This window comes from Phalacrocorax carbo, chromosome 6 (genome assembly GCF_963921805.1).
Source record: "Phalacrocorax carbo chromosome 6, bPhaCar2.1, whole genome shotgun sequence".
In the NCBI taxonomy this organism is placed as follows: domain Eukaryota; kingdom Metazoa; phylum Chordata; class Aves; order Suliformes; family Phalacrocoracidae; genus Phalacrocorax; species Phalacrocorax carbo.
The window spans coordinates 35,400,196-35,412,494 of NC_087518.1; the positions used below are offsets into that span (position 1 = coordinate 35,400,196).

Sequence of the window (12,299 nt, forward strand, 5' to 3'; positions counted from 1 at the left end):
CTAACTCATCAGTGCTCAGGAGGCAGCAGCAAGGTGCTTACAGCCCCTCTTCCCCACTTAACTGGCCACCTCAGGGGTTGCCTTTGCTGGCTGGGTCACTGAACTCAGCATCACGTTAGAAAACTGCTTGGGTGCTCCCTTTCCCACTGCTCGTCCCTGTGGCTGCACAGCAGGTCGGCTTGTCTCAGCTCATTGCAGTTCCATGCTGCCAAGCCGATGCTACCATGTAACGTGACCCAGACTGCATCACTACGTGACGACTTGTGCTTTTGTGATTATCAGGTCTCACTATGAAATGTTGCTGCCTGATTTCCCAAAGAGCCAGGCACTTGTCCTTTGACCATCTGGTCAGGAACAGCAGCCACTCTGACAAAGCACAGATGGCGGGAACTCTCCTGATTGCTGCACAGAAATTACCTTCTTCTCTTGTTTTCCAGCCAGAGCCTCGGTGCTGAGTTGATGGGCCTGCAGGTGGATTACTGGATTGCAGTTCCACCCATGGACAGAAAGAGAGACCCAGAGAAGAAGGACCCCTCCACTACCAAAAACACACTGAAATGCACTTTCCGGTCCCTCCAGGTCAGCAGGTTACCTGCCAGTGGTGAGATTGCCACCACTCCAACGATGTCCATGACTGTCGTGACAAAAGAGAAGAACAAGAAAGGTAGGGTGGGCACATTTACTGTTGTCAAAGGCCAAGAATGCAATGCTGCTCTCCCTGTTGTGCCGTTCCAGGGCTGCCTGGCTTGTCAGTCCTGCAGTACAGCACCTTAGTCATATTTTTATCCCCAAAATCGTAGTCCGTCTGTAGATGAGAAGTGACTGCATAAGGTGATAAAGTTTGAAAGGGTGGTTCCTCTTTGTGCTGTAAAAAGGCGGGGAGTGTTCACACAGCTGAACAGCTGAGGTGGTATAGCCCAAAAGAACAAAGGTGGGGACAGAGCAAGAACATTTGTGGGTGGCTGTGCAGAAAGCCAGGAGGTATGCTGCTCTGGACAGCTTCCCTGTGTTCCTGTGAGCCTGCGGGTACTGATTTTTGGGGTGTTGGATTAGGTAAGAGACACCTTGTGCCCCAGTCACCGGAGTCAGGGCAGACCCTGCAACCTGTACAGATCTATGCTCTGGTCTGTCCTCTGCCACATGACAGAGGTACGGAGGCAGGATGTGTGTGTGTGTCCCATCATGTTGCAGCATATGACAGCAGCCCCGGCAGACCTTTTGCTGGATTTGATACGGTGTCTTCATGTTAAAATACTACTGTCACAGCTGGACAAATGCACCTGCCAAACCATTGCTAGGTGTGAATGTACATGCAAGAGGTGTTGTCACTTAGAGCACTGTTGGAGCAACGTAAGCTCTTCTCAGGAGCTCAGATGTTCTTGCACAGAGTGCTTTGTGGGACAAAAGGAGGTAGAGGAAAAATGCTCTCAATGCAAAGCCTGATGTTAACTGTTTTCTTTTTTAATCTTCTTCTCTTAAATTCATGGCTTTCAGTTTATTTTCTCCAAACAAACAAACAAAAAAGCCATTTCAAAAATTGTCAGTAATTCTGTATTTGCTCCTGGCCTTGGTAATGTGAAACATTAGAAACTGAGAACAGCTCTGCAGAGAAGTGTTTTCAAGGAAGCAGCAAGGCAGTTCTGCATTTATATTCAACTGCCAATAGCTGTCCTTCACAACATCTTCCTGCCCATGGGTCTGGGAGTTATTCCTGGTGGAAGCAGGTGTTTTGGGGGCTCTGAGAGAAGGCCAGCAGAGTCTTCCAGACCTATGGCTGCAGGACATGGGTGCATAACTCTGCAGCCAGGTCACATAGCTGTTGCACTGCTGGTACCAGTGCTCCCACCCCTGACCATGCCCTTTTTAAGTGGCATGCCTACAGGAGAAGCAATTCTGAGACACTCCAAAAATATTCTTCACTGGGGCTGGCCCAGCCTGGAGCAATGCTGTTCAATACCACCAGCTTTTGTGGAACCAGCTTGTACGTCTTTGCTCATGCATTTGGACAGTTCTTGGGAACTGGACTCTTCTTAGCTCTCCTAATGCCTTCCCGCTCCACCAATTGCCCGTAGTTTGTAGTCCCTCCTGCTCTCCAGGTGTGTGTGCGCGGCCCCACTCATGTTGGGCCACTATTAGTGCAGTAAACCTGCCTGCAGATACGTGGGAGGCTGGAGCGCAGTGCTGCCCGGCAGCTGTGTGCAGTATGTGGGACTCCCCCTAGGTGGTGCGGCCGCCTGGCAGATCCCCTCAGACCAGCACAGGGCGCAGGCTGGGGATGGCTGCACCTGTGCTGCCCGAGTTACCCTGAAGGTGCCCTTTGGGGCCTGGGTTATGAGCTGAGAATGCTTCATGTAGAAACATTTAGGGCTAAGATGTCCATGTGCATCAGTGATAGTGCTGAGCACTGACACAGGCAAACTCCTGCCAAACAGGGATGATTTTAGGAGTTAAAATTAGAGCTAGAATTTTCAGACATGAAAGTTTAAATGCAAAAACTCAAACTTGGTGCAGCTCCTGTGAGTGGCAGAGATTCACCGTGTACCATTTGATTTTCTTCCAGTGATGTTTTTGCCCAAGAAAACAAAAGACAAGGAGGTTGAGTCAAAGAGCCAGTGTATTGAAGGAATCAGCAGGTTGATTTGCACAGCGAAACATCAGCAGAACATGCTGCGTGGTAAGTGCAGTGCTTGCATCCCATGGGGCTCTGGGGTGAGGCTCAGCTTCTAGCATTTTCCTCCAGGCAAAGGGCTGACATGGCATCCTGCCCCATGCCCTGGAGCCAATGTAATGGGGGTGTTCCTGGGGAATGGCCTTGGATGTGTCCAGCATGAGGGAATGCTTTAATAGGTCTGGGATGTGGGAAAATCCTCCCTAACCTAGGAACTCCTCTGGATCAGTGCCCTGGATTAGGACAAAGACTAGGGCAGGCTCCATTCCCCTCTCTGTCATTCTGTGTTTCCCTTGAACGTCCGGAAAGTGACGGCAAAGAGCGGTTAGAGTGTGGCTGCTCCTCTAGGCCAGACTCTGGCACAAAGGCACGCTGCGGCAGGAGCTGGACTTGCATCTTGCAGGCAGACCTAAAGCGGCTGTCAGTGGAGCTGTGCATCCAGTATCAAAAATATCCCTGTAGACTATTCAGTTGATAATCCCCACCACTGTTAATAGCAGAGGGATCTGCATAGGTCACCTCCTTAATCCTGGGCCAGTCCCTGTGAGACTGGTGAGTGTGGGGGTGGTCACAGAACATGTGTCACCTCTTTAGGAGACACGGATCTCCTGGCTAAGAGTGCCAGTGAGGAGAGACTGTTGTCCATCTCTGTAAGAGTGCATTTGCCCTAAAAAGAGAACGAAGTGTATTTAGGAAATTTGAGAAATCAGATCAGGTGACACTGAAATCCGCAGTCTGGGGAGCTCCAGTGTCAGTGAGCGATGCTGGAACAACAATCTGAGCTGTTCTCCTTAAACCTGGTCTGCTCTCTAGCCTTTTTCCCCTGTGTGTGCAGCTGTTTACAGCTGTGAGGTGGCCAGGCAGAGCAGCGTGTACCCTGAGCACAGAATGTGGCCAGGTCTTCCTCTGCCAACTGCAAGGAGGTTTCTAGCAAAGCTGTTTCAGGCTGGCCACTTCCACTCGGTATTTTCTAACTGTTTTCTCTTCTTACCTTCCCCTGCAGTTCTCATTGACGGGGTGGAGTGGAATGACGTCAAGTTCTTCCAGCTGGCAGCACAGTGGTCCTCACATGTCAAGCACTTTCCCATCTGCATATTTGGACACTCCAAATCTAACTTCTAGCTGTGCCCAGTGGAGGGACCTGTCCGTCCCGGGGACTGCACACCAGGAGCCAGGAACTGCGTGCCAACTCTGACTCGCGTCGCTCTGCCCTCTCCTGCAGAATTAATTACAGATGTGCTTGGATTACTTTTGAATTACTTTTTTCTATTAACTCTTAAGTTTACTACAAGGGAAGGAAACCCCTTTAAACAAAGGCAAAAAAACCCCAGTCTTAAATATAGATGTGCTGACAACGTGAAGTCGTGGGGGAGTTGGCAGGAGCAGGCAACCTGCCCAAGAACACCTACCACTTACAAGCAGATAGCTGAATAACTGCACTGCTTATTAACCTGAGACCTCATTGGTGTGAGTGGGCTGGGAGAGCCGTGGATCAGCTCAAATGGATTTTGTGGAAGATCGTGCACGTTATGGTGCGTTTGGCCCCCTTCTTCTGTATTTCTAGGAAAAAAAGATGGCCAGTCTTTCTTCCTGCTGCTGAAGGACAAGAGATCAACAAGTCTGGAGGGAGTTCAACTGTCTGGTTTGAAAAACAAACCCCTTGCATAGCTAGGGAGGTCTGGAGAGGAGATCCCCTTTGGCGTGTGGAGTCTGCCATGGGGACGGGCAGGTCTTCATGCTGAAGCGATGCGTGAGGAGGGTTGGGCAGGCACAGGAATTAGGGAAACTCTAGGTGTAAGGAAACTTAAGTGTCCCAGGTCTGTGACAATGACCAAACCGAGCCAGTCACAATGTCCCTGCAGCTGGCTGCGCTGCTGAGGGACGCCGCGTCAGTGGGGTCGCTGCTATTTACATACTCACATCGGTTATTTACCTGTCAATAAAACCTCATCCAGCCTCCTGAAGGGAAAGGATTTTTTTTAACAGCTGCAGATTTTTTTAATGCTTTCTAAGAAAAAAAAAATAAAAAACAATAGAGGAAAAAAAAAAAGTTGCCAAAAAACCAAACCCAGGACGCTGAGCTGTTGTCTGTGAAGTGATACATCACTGTAGTGGCTGGACTGGGAGCCAGCCAGGCACACTACATGCCCAGCTGCCTTCCCGTCCATCTGTCAAACCGCACCCGTGAGGTAGAGCGGGCTGCTTTATCTGCTCTGCCTTTGTCCTGCCCTGACTGCGCTGTGCTCCCCAGAGCTTGCTGCCATCTCCCCCATGCACCTTCCCAGGCTGGGTGCAGGCTACCTGGCTTCAGGGCCGCTGCAGGAGTGCATTTTCGCTGTGCCCTTGAACCACCCAAGACTCCTCCTTATAGGGACTGAGAGACTGTAACAAAAACGAAGGGTGCTGGGGGTAGGCAGCTTCCTGCAGGCTGCTCCGTAGGTAGATGTTGTCTTTCCCTTCTGCTTTCTGAGTGGTCCTTCCTGTGGGCATTTCTCTGGATTGCATCCGTTCCCCAGCAGGATATGCTTTTGCCCCAGCACAGCATCGCCCATGGGTTGAAGCTTTGCTAGGGGTTTCAGTCCCAAGGTGCAGTGGAAGCTGTATCTAGGATGTGAGAGAGGATGAAGCCAGCCAGGTTCTCTGTCCACCTTTGGCAGCAAGATGACCTGGGAGATGGGGGAGTGACATTTTTGGGTGTCTCACACCGTTAGCTTGGTTCTGGCTGTGCTTGCATTCACTTTGTACACATTACTGCTGCCAGGGATGCTTGGGGTGCTGTGATAAGGGGATGCTCTTGCAAGGAGGCAGTGTGACAGGCTGCAGGTCTGGGCAGCTCCAGGTGCTGCAGATGTGGCCTTTTGCCCTCCAGGCTCCCTGAGGCATGCCTGGGAGGAACCTGGAGCAGGTGGTGGGTGGGGTCTGGGGAGCTGAGTGTGCTCACTTGTGGAAGAACAGACATTTCTCGCATTTCAGGGTAAGGGACTGAAGTTTTTGATGGCATCCTCTTACGTCCCACCCCTGTGGGCAGGCCAGGCTCTGTGAATTTCTAGAAGCCACTTTCTGAGGGCAGCAATGCTTTTGAACTTTTTTTTTTTTGTCTGATCTCTTACCCTTGCTTTTTTTAAAGGCTTGGGGAACCTGCTTTGCCCTGCTTGGCAGATCCTGCTCTGCGCAGGGACTGCCCAGGTTTGTTCGGGCAGAGCAGTGGTGGTGTGCTCTGTTAGACCTTCTGCTGATGGGGAGCAAGGCATTACTAGGTGAGAACATGGTCCCTGCTGGATCTAGTGCCTGTCGCAGCTCACAGTGCAGGCTGTTTCATTGACTCTGATTTCATGAAACCCTTTCCCAGCACAAGTGCAACATACTTGGCCAGGGACTGGGTATTCCCTTCAAACCATGCAGGGGAGGAGGACATGGTCCCACACCTGGTGGCGCGCTGCTGGGCAGGACATATTGTCTAGTTGCAATACTCTGTTTCCACCTGCAGTCCCGTGGGCAGGTCTGCCTGCCATCTGCTAGCTCTTGGCTGTGGCAGAAGCTTGGCTGTAGTTCGAATGTCGTTGTGTCCATCAGTTCATGTGTTTTCAGTTGACCTGAGCTGATGTTCTGGGACTGTATAGCGTTGCCTAGCAGCAGTAGCGTGGGAGACAGTGTATAAGCACATCTTTTTCTTTACTGAGGCTGTTGCATCAAAAAAAAAAAAAAAAAACACGGTTTTTAAAGGAAATTAGTCAGCGTGTGATTTCTTCCTCAAGTCTCACGTTGGTGTGACAAGGGTGATGGGGCTGGGTTCCAGCGTCAGGAGCTGCATGCGGCCTGGGCAGCTCTCAGTGCCGGAGCATGTTAGTACTGCAGAGGTGGGATGGACTGACTGACTGCAATAAATTTGTTTACTGGGGGGGTGAGGGGAGAACCATCACTGTGCTCCTCTTTGTATTTCAACCTACTGTAAAGAAACAAACAGTAGCTAGGACAGGATTTCCAGGGTCCTGCCTATCAAATGTGTGTTAGCCTGCTCTACTCTGTGTGTGTGTGTACGTGTGAGAGAAACACTTCTGCTTGTTGCATTTCATGTTGGTTTGTGTTTTCTTCTAACTTTATACAAGTGAGTTCACCAGTAAACTTTCTGTACACCCGACACCTAAGGGCTTGCGTCTGTGCAGGGTTTCTCCCCTGTGGAAAGCTGCTGTTGCTCTGGGATGCCTCTTCTGTGCAAGGCAACATCCCAGTTTCTCAGCCTAGTCCTTCCAGAGCCCAGCAGCGGCAGGCTGGGCCTGCCAGCGGGCAGCTGCGTGCCCACAGGGTAGCTGTGGTGTTTCCCAGCCTTAGAGGCAAGGGCTGGCATGCAAGTTTAGTGATGCTGCTCTGGTCAGGGTGTTGCGCCTCTGTTTCTCTTGCATCATGTGGAGCCACTCTGTGCAGGTGTTTTTCGTCCCTGACTGGAGGAGAAACAGGTTTCTGTCTCGAAGGAAAATGAGTGTCAGAGCATGCATGTGGCTCACTCCATTTTGGGAAGCTGGTACCATGAATGAGTGACTGATCTCAGGTCTTCCACCCTCCCAGCTTCCCCAACAGTTTCCTGGGCTGCGGGACCCTGCTGTGAGCAAGCCCCTCCAGCCAGAGGGATCCCTGCTGTGGGACCAGGGGGAGTCACCAGGGCAGCGATGGGCCCATGTCTGCAGAGCTGTGCCAGCCTGGTGGGATTGGGTGTGTGCAAGTTGGTGAGTGCAGAAGGATGGCTTAGAGCAGAGGCAGTGCTGCTCTGCGTTTGGCTCTCGAGTTTTGGCAAGGAAGGTGCAACTCGAACAAAGAAACGCAATGGCATTATCTCGCCTGCCTGTGTTAGATGGGGCTTGCTTTGGAGCCATGTGGCCTGACAGAGAAGGCAGGGGCTGGAATGGGCAGTATCTGAGCTGATCTGTGGTCGAGAGGTGCTTTGAAGGCAGTGTCCCCTGGTGTCTCTGACCCTTTGTGTCCCAGAGCTCTCCCCTACTCCCCACAGAGCTCATATCTCCCGCTCCCCTGGCTGTGGCTTCTCGAAGCAGACAGTTTCTTTTCCACCTGCTTTTGGGTGAAGGGCCCCCACCTCGCTCAGAGGTAAGGTCTCAGGAATGGGCTCACTGCTCCACGGGGCTCTGCGACACTGACCTAGTTTAACAGCGCTGGCTGGTGAGCAGATGAAAGATAGAAGGGGTTTGTGGCATTATGTTGCACCTTGAGTGCTTCCTGGTCCTCCGGGTTGCGTTTCCTGGAGACAAAGGCTGGACCTCAGCCCTGCTGGGCTGGCTCCCCTGCAGCGCTGGCAGCTTTGTGGACATCTTGGGCGGCTGTTTTAGCTCAGCACTGCAGTTTCCACCCGGATCAATTGTTACCAGTTACATCTCAGCAGTAACTGCAGAGTCGTCCTTAATTACGCATGAGTTTGGGGACAGCTGCTGTCTCCTTGGCTGTGTTTTGCCGCTTTAATTAGCGTGTGCTTGTGGCTTTATCCTGCAGTGAGGGCAGGGGTAGGTGGCTGGGAGGTTTCTGGGGCTGGAGGAGATGTGCCTGTTCGCTCTCCATCATCAAACTCAGCTGAGAACCACACTGCCCTGTGCTTAACCTGCAATTGCAGCAAAGGCCCCGTCCTGTTTCTCACCAGCAGCGTGTGCAGGAGGGAGCACTGGAGTGCCGAGTGGAGGGCTTTGCACCTGGCACCTCCAAGTTTAGGAAGAAAATCCTGGCGAGAGTCAGTAGAGCCGGTGCCCTTCTGCTGCTTGATGTGCTGAGGGGTCAGGAAGGCTGGGATTAGGGCAGTCCTGCTGTGCAGCGGTAAAGGACTGGGGACTCTGGAGCTTTCTTGAAGCCAGATTAGATGCAGTGCCTCTGTCCCCTCTGTTCAGGTGGTCTCAATCCCAGCAATTAGCTGTGTGGTGGCGTTTAGTGTGACACTCCTTCCGGGCTTGTCTGGCAGGGAGAAGGCCAGAAATGAACAGCAGCATCTCCCAGAGGTTTCCTGGAGCCTCTTCAGCAGGGTTCTCATGGGAGGTGCACCTGGCAGGGCCAGCTCCTGCAGGGTCACTTGGCTGCTTTGGCACAGACTGGGAGAGAAGGGGACATGCTAACCTGGAAAACAGTAGGTCACTTGTTTCCTTAAGGAAGAACAGCAGTATGAGGCCACATCCAGTGGGCTGCTGCTTTGCGCCTCAGCCAGAGGGTTGCTAGAGCATTGCCAGCTTGGTTGTGTACGTGCCGTGGCCGTGGGGAACCGCCTTGCAAGCATGGGTACTGGGGCTGGGTGCTGCCAGCCCAGTCCAGACCACGGCATATGAGGGGACGTTACCACTTTGTAGATTCCTGAGTTGTCCATCTGTTTCATTGTTGTATTGTTTGGGTTGTAGGTTGGGTTTGTTTTTTTTTTTTTTTTATGAAGACAGATTAAATGTAAATAGCCTTTTTGTTTTTTTTGGAACAAACTGCAACGTGCTTGACCTCGTCAACTATTTTATGGTACTAATGCAACACTAATAAAACTGGACATGAAAGCACACACCCGTCCCTTGAGTTGTCTCTCAGCAGGGGCTGCTCTGGCATGACTGGGGCAGTTGTCTCCAGTAGCAAACAGCAGCACGGCTTTCTGGTGTGGGGGGTCTCCTGCATTATTTATCCAGCTGCCCAGCAGCACTTGCATCTGGTGGATCGGCACATCCTCCCCTGCACTGAGCCCTCCTGCATTTTGTGCAGCCCTGCTGCCCTCTCCTTTCTGAGGGACCCACTCGCCTCCTGTATCCCACACCTGGCCCTCACCCCCTCGCAGCAAGCAGGGACGAGGCTGATTCCCATTTCTGGTCTGGGGGGGGGGCTGCGTTGGGTGAACACAGCTGGTGTTAGGGCACCAAGAGGGGGTCTCAGTGGGGGAGGACTGAGGCTGCAGAAGCCTGAAGCTGTGTGTGCTCCTGGGAGAGCAGTAGGAGAGGGACTGGGGTGTGTGGGGTGGCTGTAAGGTGCTGGGGAATGGAAAGGTGGGGAGAAGGAAAGAGAAGAACTAAACAGCTGTTTTGAGGCAGAAAGGTAAAGAAATTTTGGGAAGTGGGCCCATGGCTGCCATCCTTAGGATGCAGCATGCTGGAGGCAGCAGTGGGAAAGCAAAGCCGAAGCAGCCTGCATCCCTGCGCTCCCCTGGCTGAGGGTGGGGGCGGGAGGGGTGGCTGCTGGCGGAGGAGCAGGAAATGGGAGCGAAGGGAGCTCCCTGCAGCAGGCCAGGCTGCACTCAAAGCACACGGGTCTTGGTGGATGTCCCAGCTCTTCCACATGGCCCGGCCAGGCTTGCAGGCATGTTTATGGCCTGAGCCCTTTACTGGAGGAGAGGACGCAAATCCCACCAGGTGGCACTGAACCTTGGATAACTCCAGCAGGAGGAAGATATGTAGCTCAGGAGGTGGCAAATCTGGCACTCTTGATTGCAGAGTCAGCACCAAAAGCCGTGAAGAGGACCTGCCTGCTGGAGACACAGGGGGAGTACCATGGGGCAGCTAGGGGAGACAAAGGGTCAAGGCTGTGTTTTGGCTATGTAATTTTTGCAGTTTCAGCTGTAAACCTGCACCAAAGGGCCCAGCTGCATGGAAAAGGCGCAGCCTGAGCTTCGTCTTCTGGAGCCCACAGAGGAACTCATCTCAGCATGGAAAGGAGGGTGCAAGCAGAGGGGACTGGGGTGGTGGGAAGCCTCAGGAGCTGGTAGGGGAGCAGAGTGCTCCCCACATCACTGGGGAGCATGCGTGAGCTCTCCATGCCAAGCCAAAAGCCCTGGTGAGGCTGTGAGCACACTACCCTGTCTTCTGGAAGGGAGGAGAAGGAAATTAGAGCTGAGCAGAGCAAGGATGGTTCAGGGCTGGGGTGTGCCAGGTCGCATGCAATGGGCCTAGAGAGCTTCCCTTGCCCACACGTGCTGGGACAAGCCAATTTCTGCCAGTCAGCCTCTGACTGGGCTCCCAAAGCACCAGTGTCTTCCTTCTGCAGATCTTGGCCTTTCTCACGGAGGTGCACCCTCGCTGCCGTCTGAGAGGTGTCAAATGCAAGCGATACCCTGTCAGGATGTACCAAAAGCCTTCTGGAAGGACTGGGTTTGCCATGGTAGGAGTCAGCGGCACTCGTGGGAGTGGGGTTTGGTGGTGGGAGATGGGGTGTTGCAAGAAATGGCTCCTCCTTAGGCTGCAGCCACCAGCACTGGCTCCCCTCTCGCCATTGCACAACGACCACAGCTATTGCTTAACCTGGAGGAGGAACAGTGGGGAAGTTCTGACATGGTTTTGTTACTACCATTTTAAAAACAATTTAGCATCTGGGAAGAGCAGTCAGCACCACATGACCAGCCGCTTCTTCGTGTGCAACTACCAAGAGCCCCATGATGCATATTTGTAAATATTTATTCTGGATAATTTTTCTGTGTCCTACTGAATTACTTTCTGCTCCGCAGAATGGTTGTGGAAGCAGCCTGGGAAGAGCCAGCCCTTACACCCCACAGTCTCCCTGATGGCTGTGCCGGCACGCGCTCCCCAGCCAGCTCGGAAAGGAGGAAATATCACAGTGGTTCCCCCTAGCGCACTGAACTTTTTTCGCTCACCAATTTCCCCCCCTGAAGTGCTTTCCTCGCTCATCCATGCTCCTTACATGCATTGGAAATAAGAAAACAGAGCCATGTTCCTGGACTGAGATCCAAGGATAGTCAGAGGTTTGGGGTTTTTCTAACACACAAAGCAATTTTTAATAAAAGCCCTGTTCTTTTTCAAATAGATGTATTCCGGCAGATGTCAAGGTTTTGGGTGGTCTTGTGTAGCTGTTTCAGGACCTTATGACAACTGGGGTTGAGAGCACAGGCAGTGGCCATGCCCAGCCCTGGTAAAGCACATGATTGATTGCGCCATCAACCACTTACTCCAGCAGAGAGTTTCATGACATTTTTTGGCTGTCATGACCTGTCTGACTCTGAGGGAGGGGTCTTGGGCTGATACCTTGGGCTAAGGCAACATGAGGTGATTCTCCAACTCTGCGCTGGAGCCAAGGAGTGAGTGTTGACATCCTGCCATGTCTGACAGGTCAGCGGTGCCCCAGGTCTGCCTGTGCTGACCATTGGAGGTGTAGCTCTTTGTTGGCGTTTACCATCCAGCCTTGGCTGAGTGCGTGAAGTCCTCATCAGCCCTTGCTGGGGGACCTGCTGTAATGGTGTTATGTACCAAAGACAGATGGTGTCTTGGGGTATTTTTTGGTGTCAGCCCGTCAATTTCCAGAGGAAATAGCAGCAGCAATGTGCAAGTTTTGCACAGCTACCTGGAGCTGGCAACTGCGTGAGTGCTGTAGGACTGCCGAGGAGACACCTGGAGAGGAGCAGTACATGGGTGAAGGATGGTGACACCCCCAGGTCAGTGGGCAAGGGAAAGCTAAGGTGGTCATCTGAGTTTCACCCTTTGGGCTGACACCCAGGGCTGGAGTGGTGTACATGGGGAGCAGGCAGCATACGAACGTAGGTACAGGCACGAGCGGGTAGGTTGTGTGGTGTAAGGAGGGCTGCGTGCATGAGGGCAGGCGGCATGGGGGCTGCCCACAAGAACAGGCGGTGTCTGTATGTGGTGGCTGTGTGTGAATACAGGTGCTGGGC

At 52.6% G+C, this 12,299-nt stretch overlaps 1 protein-coding gene across 10 annotated transcripts in view; it reads left to right on the forward strand.

Annotated features, from left to right (window-relative positions):
- PACS2 (phosphofurin acidic cluster sorting protein 2) overlaps positions 1-9,197 on the forward strand; it is an 89,182-nt gene extending 79,985 nt beyond the window's left edge. For all 10 annotated transcript variants that reach the window (XM_064454686.1, XM_064454692.1, XM_064454694.1 and 7 more), the window contains 3 exons: positions 438-664; positions 2,561-2,674; positions 3,672-9,197. In XM_064454686.1, coding sequence (XP_064310756.1) covers positions 438-664; positions 2,561-2,674; positions 3,672-3,790 — 460 coding nt within the window. In that variant the 3' untranslated portion in view covers positions 3,791-9,197. The remainder of the gene's footprint in view (positions 1-437; positions 665-2,560; positions 2,675-3,671) is intronic.
- Positions 9,198-12,299: the final 3,102 nt, after the last annotated feature.